General features: G+C 46.9%; 1 protein-coding gene across 7 annotated transcripts in view; it reads right to left on the bottom strand.

Moving 5' to 3' along the window:
• The window catches only part of TMCC1 (transmembrane and coiled-coil domain family 1), a 121,675-nt gene that overhangs the window by 5,416 nt on the left and 108,851 nt on the right, over nt 1-7,408 (bottom strand). For all 7 annotated transcript variants that reach the window (XM_010570105.1, XM_010570116.1, XM_010570097.1 and 4 more), the window contains one exon: nt 5,614-6,548. In XM_010570105.1, the coding sequence (XP_010568407.1) occupies nt 5,614-6,548 (935 nt within the window). The remainder of the gene's footprint in view (nt 1-5,613; nt 6,549-7,408) is intronic.

The following is a 7,408-nucleotide window of genomic DNA, read 5'->3' as shown; positions in this document are numbered from 1 at the left end:
CCCCCTCCCCCCCCCCCCCCCCCCCCCCCCCGGATTTTTTTGGTGCTTCACAAGCTAAATATTCAGAATCTGTACGCAAAAGCTAGCCTTCAAAAATAGTCTTGGGGTTTTGTTTTTAATTCAGAAGTCTGAACAGAATTTTCATTTACATTCCCAAAGCAATATTGCTTTAAACTAAGGAGGGGTCAGACATAGCATGACAATTTCCAGCAATGACACACATGTGGTCAACCAGTAGAGAGACTAAGACAACCACCAGCTGACACAGCTCAGCCCAGAAAGGTGCCACAATAGCTGTGCAACCAAGACAGCACACACAAGAAAACTGGTTTCCCAAGAACAACAAGGTGCAAACAAGGGAATACCATGTGAAGACTGGCTAATGAAGAAGGAGCCCAGATAATTAATATTGCCATTTGCTCCCACCCAACTTAAAAAAACCCAACTTGCCAACAACCAAGAAATCACAACTAAACCCACTCCAAGTCCCAAAGGCAGCATCAATTACTTGAAATCTATTCAGTTTGTTAATATATTACAAAATTCTCCAGTGGGTTTATTACACAAAAAGGGACTTAAGCATTTCTGAAAACATCATGATTATGTCTTTTAACCTCCTCCACATAAATGCCCTTCATAAAACCGCTGTTACCAGGCAGCTTAAATCCTGTTCTCTAAGAAGAAACAATTGTATTTTAATAACTTCAAAACTACCTCAATCTACACGAAACATAAGGAAACCCTGCAAATCCGTATAGTTAAGAATTTAAGCATAACATTAGCAAACGGCTTGGTTCCAGTCCTCCCTGCCCTGAATGCAGGACTACCGGCTTGTTCCTGAACCACATTTCATTTCCCTGCTTGACCCCAGAGCTTTTGCAGTTTGCCCCCAAGAATCATCTGCACACGTGGTGTGTTGGACAACTGCTGGAATTGGGTTATTTAGAACAAACAAACAAAAAAACACCCCCACAACTTACCCAGACTTATTTTTGAAATTATACTTCCTCCATTCATCTCCTTTTCACTCCTTGCCCCCTTATCTACAGTTTAGGAAATGCTGGGTTTTTTCCTACTGTTTTCTACTGGTGTTCAAAATTGAAAAGCTAAGAGGGGTTCATGTGACTTACGGGGCCTGAAGCCAGGGTTTTCCGACTGAAGGACAGTTCACATTTAACGCAGAGGTATTACAAAAATAAAAGGGATAGGACACCTGTCAAGAGGGTTAAGGTTATACTCACCCTTTCCTCTCTAACATATGAGTGCCAGTGTCTACACAACAGACTCTAAATGTGTCTATGAATATAGCAGTGCCCTGAATGATCAAATCCCACCTTTATTTCAGGTAAGGAAAAATTCCTCACTGGAGTCCAAGAATTATTTTTTCACTAGCGAAAATGTGACATTTCTCCTTAGAGTTACTAGCCTCTAGATTAACGAACTCCAGCACAGAAACTTTTCTGTGTAACAGGCTAGTGCCGACTGTCACAACTATCTCAGAGATCATCAGAGATGTTCATATGGGAGACACCCAGTAAACTGCTGGGGTGCTCGGCTGATGTATGGGATATGGGAACACTTCATTTAAAAAAGCCATGTTAGATTTCCACACATTTTCTGAGGCTCACTGCTTGGGAATCAGAGAACTGATTTGAAAAAGGCTAAGAAACACACTTATGAACATCTCTTTTTGTTTTGTTTTGTTTTAAAGAGCTTTAAGGCATTTTAAAGTAATAGCTGCAAAATACATGGCTAATACAGTGTATGTAAAGGAGAGATGTGATGAAAAAGACATTTTATCTGCACTCAGCATGTGTTCTGGTGAGTAAAGAACTGACCAAACTGATGCTAAAAGATCTTCACTGTACACTGTGAACAGAGTTTAATACCTCTCTTCAAGGATCTCTTGAGATGGACCTTTTTTTTTATAGCCATGTCATACAAAATTTCATCTGATCCTTACTTGTCATCCAAATAATTTTTTTACGCTACTGAACATGCTGCTTTCAATAGCAGAGTAATAGCTAAAAGCAGTATCTATTTGCAATATACTCCAAGTCTTCTATCTAGACAATACACAAGGGACAGAGCTTGCTCCCGAGGGAGCACGAGCTGCTCTCAGTGTCCGCATCACACTGTGCTTCTAGCTCCGAACCTCCCCTGGCAGGGACGTTTCAGTGCCTTCATGGCTGCGTGAGCGCCTGCCTGACCCAACATGCTGCCTTTGCTGCCCGGCCACACTCCAGAAAGGCCTCTTCAACCCTTCTAGACCTCAAAGATTTAGCAACTTAGATCTTTTTTAAAATAAATCATGAGAACAGACTGAATTCCAACAATTAGACTACAGCAAAAAAATCAGATAAATGAAAGCACCAGCGCCTAGCATTTTGGCTGATGGATTTCTCCTGACAGGAGCATGGGAGACCTAAATGCCCTTTCCAAGGATGCTGGGCTTGGGAAGAAACCCAAACCCTCAGACTGGCCACACTCCAAATATGTGAGCTCATGACTTCACCACGTACAAACAGGTTCCTAAAGGGACAAGCAAGATGAAAATACTCAGCAGGAACTTTATTTCAGTCTCAATAGCACAGAAAGTCCCTGCTTGTATCAGTAAACAACCACCACCTTCCAACCGATGAGATAAGCAACAGGCTATTTCAGCGTCCGCTCCCGGTGCAGAAGAAACACAATGACGGCCAAGGCGCCGCCAGAATCTTCCTTCCTCCGTGACTCAGCCCCGGCCGAGCAGCGCAGTGCTCCGGGGCCGGCACGTGCTGCCAGCGGGCGGGCAGGGCAGCACAGCTCACCCCGGCCTTGAGGTGCCGCCGGGCCAGCCTGGGCACCCTGCAGCACCCGGGTGGGAGAACTGGAGCGACTGCACCAGCAAGTCCCTGCCCCAGAGCCACTTAGCAAACCGGCAGCTACGCGGATTGATAGGCAAGATCTGGAAGCAGGGAGGAGACTGAGGTGGTCGTGGAAAACCTGTGAGGCAAGCCATGGCTGATAAACAGAAACTGCACAAACACGCAAGGAAAAAAGATCAGAACCTGCAAAAAAGTAGAACATCTAAGAAAGAGGAAATGGACCAAAGACCGGGTGAGAAAATGTCATGGCCCGTGCTTTGTTCCAGCTTCCAGGTACAATACAAACACTCAGTGCTGTCCTACTAGCAAAGGCTTCTCGAAATACTTCTTTTTTTTAAGCTCTAACTGAACTCAGTGCTTGTTTCTGAAAGCTTCCCAGAAATAGAGCAGACTTATGAGGTATTTATAGCTTTTAAAGCCAGTTATCATTAATTTGAATTCCCAGACTCCCAGCTTCAAACCACAACCGCCATTCCCATCTTCCCATTTTTTCTGAAGAGAGCAGAGGAATGAGAGAGGTTCCTAGTTGGAGGAACAGGTGCCAACCCTCCCCGCCAAGGCAGCAGCATCCTCCCTGCCCTCGGACACATCACGTAATCTTCCACTTCTCAGGGTGATGTTGGCTTTTATCTTCATGATGTTCTAAAATACAGAAGCTATCAAACAATAATCTAGATTTGTACAATAATGTATTATTCTCACTGTGATTAACCCATGAGCATCTTGCGGATCATGCAGTTACCTGCTCACATCTGAAAGCCTGCAGAGACAATGGCACCGAGTGTGGTTTAACTGGTCCTCTCTAAAGGCCACACCTTTAATTAATTTGCATCAGCATTCCAAATGGCATGTCTAAGTTACTATCTTTTTTAAGCATTTATAAGCCAAATACAGATTATCCTGGAAGCTTTTCACTCTAGGCTGCCTTGGTTAGTGGCAAGGCTCTGGGCTCACCTCAGGGGAGCACTCAGTAAAGGTTAACAGCACATGACAGATACGACTTCTCATTGCACTAGTATGAGGACCTACGTGAACCTTGCTAAATGGTTTCAGGGAATAACTAGCCAGTTTAGCTGACAAGATACATCACTCCCCATGGTCTTCTATTGTACTTTCAGGCCGCTCCTTCAGCTGTACCGTGCTTGCATATAGCATTCCACCATGAATGGATGCTGCTGTGTGCGTGAAACAACAAACTACTCAGCAACAGACAACAGGATCCCTTTCTACTGGGGAGCAGAAGATCAAACTCCACATTGCTTCGTTATGTGACTTTATGACAATGAGGCACTAGGAACCAAAGTTGCTGTGCTGGGTGCCTGTTTCAGTCAAACCGCTGATTGTTGCAAAGTGGGATTAGAAAGTGGTGTTGGTCTGGCTTTGTCTATCCAAGCTTTGCAAAGCACACAGAAAGCTTGCTGTCTCTACAAGATCCTAGCAAGCTAAGCCTTTTCAAATGTTTTTCCAATGATCTGGCACCAGCATGTCTAAAGGGCTGTAGGGCAACTCCATGTTGTACTGCGCAAACCAACACAGCAAGTGGTACTTCAGAAAGCCTGTCCCCACACCCAGCAGCTCTGCTGAGCCTCACAGGTTGTGCTTCACAGCCTGGCTGAAGTGACAAAGGCCATAAGCAACCTCATTACAAAAGCCTGCTGTCCTTCATCAGAATGAGGACCTGGACCCCTTCATTTGTTATTTAAAGCTTAAAAAGCGCAGTTTAAGAACCCTGTTGATTTAGACTGAAGCGTCCTGAATGGCTGCAGAAGGGCAGCTGGTAACTCTTCCCTCCAGAGCTTGGGAATGAGCCCTTGTTCCCAGCATGTGACGGGGAGGACGCAAGATGTTCCGCTGGACAGCAGAGGGTAGCCTGCTGAGAACTCTCTCCCACCCAGCACGGATTCTCTCAGCACCTCTCCTTGCATTGCTCTCCTGGAGGGGAGGTGGGGGTAGTCTCGGGGTAGAGGGAGAAGCTGGCTGCCACACCACACTGTTGGGCTGCCCCCCTGAAGCCACTGTCACCTCTCCTCTGTGACCTGATCAGGGATTGGCGGTACTGCAGCAACTCCTCCGCCTTTCCATTCCTTCCAGCGAGTGGAAGGCTGATGGAAACATGGGTTACCCAATTCCAGAGCCACGTGACCTCCATGACAAGAGCACTGCCAATACCTGACGTTTAATTTAACTTCATTTCATTGAACCCTGCTACTGTGGGCCTGAGTGGAGAAGGGAAGGGGATATCCTAGTTTTGACACATGGGCAAGATCACATCTTTTTGGAGAGCCCTAAGAAAGCTAGATATTTCTTTCTCTGGTAGATATGGATCTGAGTGTTGGAGGAGGCAGGGTCAGGATACTGTCCGCACATAGTTCCCTGTCTCTTGCCTTGACCCAAACCTTTGCAGGATTTTTGCAGGGCAAAGCACCGTCTGGATAACAGTAACTGCACCAATGTACTCCTGGTCTTTTGGGACACCTTTCTAAACCTCTTTGGCTTGACTTTTTATCTTGAAAACGCTATGAAATAACCTCTTTCCTTGGTATTTCTTTCTTGTACAGAAAGGGAGATGAGCAAGATAACAATATTTACAAAAGACAAAGCTGGGAGGGTGAAATCCTGCGAAGACCGCATATGTTCCCCTCTGAATCACCCTGCTGGGAACAGCCTGCTGAGTAGCACTATCCAGGACTTTGGTACTCTGCAACTCACAGTATTTAATTCTGAAACAAAGTACAAAAGTACATACCTGTACCGCTCCTCCTGCAGAGTCTGCATTATTAATGAATAATCCCTCTGATAGCGAACCTTAAGGTCCTCAAATGATTCTTCCAGTCTTGCCTGTGTCTCTCGAATTTCTTGAATCTCATGCAGTATTGCATCAAACCCTGAGCTCTGCATATCCAGAGTGTTTGTTTTGGAGCTAGAAGCTCCCACAGGGCCCCCTGTTGTGCTGTTGGCTCCCACTGAGCCTGACGTGGCACTAGAGCAGTCCTCTTCACTGCCATATTTTGGGCTTGACTGAAAGTTCTGAATAACACCTAGAGCCTTGCCTCCTGTCCCATCTTCCTGCCCTTCCTCTAAGGAGTCTTTCAGATTAGCAATGTTGTCTGCACTCCCAAACTTGTTCCTTATGAGGGAGGCAATCTCCCGGGGTTTGGAAACCACAGCTCCAGCTGCTGAATGTGTGGCTTGGGAGAAACTGGAAAGCCCACCTTTTACACTGTCTACTACTCCCTCACTGAAGCCAGTGACTTTTGCTCCAACATCTTTCAAACCCTGATGCATATCCCTGAAGACATCCTTTGGCTGCCGAGGGATCCCATTCTGTTCGATCTCTCGCAGCTTTCGATGGTAATGTTCTAGTTTCTTCTGCAGCTGCAAGATGGTCTGGGCTGACTTTTGATTCTTCTTCTCAAACACTTGCTTAATGCGGGCACTCTGTTGCTTGTCTGCATTGTTGGCCAGTTTCAGGTACTCTGCCACATTATCATCACGGGCTGTTTGTTCGATTTTGATCTGCTCGGTCAGCTTCAGTATCTTCTGTTGCAGGTGTGTGATAGCCACTTTTGTACGCTGAGGATCTGGGGTCCCATCAACAGAGTCTGCATTGATGCTGCCATCAGTGCTCGAGGCCACGGCACTGGAGGTCTGCGCTAAGCTGCTGACTTCCAGTCGCTCGATCTAGGCAAGGAGAGAGAGAAATATAAGCACTAATCACCAGCTACGCTAATAGAAAACCTTTCTTCTTTGTGACAACCAACTTGACAATTGGATGTAATTCTGCAAAAATGCACCTTTTTTTTCAGCTGGCCAGGGTATAGTATCAATCAGTTGAGCTCCCTGTGCTTTACAGAGGTCTAGTAAAAACTGAGAAAAAAAAGCAAAACCCCTCATACTTAAGCTGACTTGATGGCTCAAACAACCAAAAACTCAAGCACGAAGCGAGACAGGGCACCCAGGTTTGGCAGGCTGAGCTCTCTGGTATAAGGCCAGTAGCTCTATCCGCTGGCAAGTAATGAGATGGAGAACGTAACTGTGAAAGAGCAAAAGCCAAGCAGATGAAGCACAGAGCAAACCCAGGTTACTCCCAGCGCTTCACCTGTCTGCATGACAGCGAGCCGTGACAAAGCTCACCAGAAAACAAGAGATCTAAGGCCAGTGCTGGAATAAGGAGCGAGCCCTCCGAACTCGCACCCTGCCTCACGCAGGCAGGCCCGCAGCGCCTGCTGTGAGCGACGAACCCCCGGGCAGGTGCCTCCAGGCGGAAGGAAAAGAGCCAGCAAGTTTCAGAGGACAAACCCCATTTTTAGCCGGGAAAAAAAAAAAAAAAGGAACGTGAAACGCTATTTCAGCGCAAACGAACCACGCCAGGTAACCGCAGCGAACGCCGATGTCTCTCCCCCGGCTGGACGGAAGGACCGGGCGGTTCAGCCGCACCCCGACACTCTCCTTCCTCCGGCCAGGTGCGCTTTTAACGCCCGGGGCCAGCCCGCTCGGCCCCGGGGCCGCTGCCGCGGCGGGTCCTCCGGCCGAGGAGAGCC

This window comes from Haliaeetus leucocephalus, unplaced genomic scaffold, assembly GCF_000737465.1.
Source record: "Haliaeetus leucocephalus isolate CR32 unplaced genomic scaffold, Haliaeetus_leucocephalus-4.0 Scaffold2, whole genome shotgun sequence".
Lineage (NCBI taxonomy): Eukaryota > Metazoa > Chordata > Aves > Accipitriformes > Accipitridae > Haliaeetus > Haliaeetus leucocephalus.
This window is presented reverse-complemented; position numbering and strand designations above follow the sequence as displayed.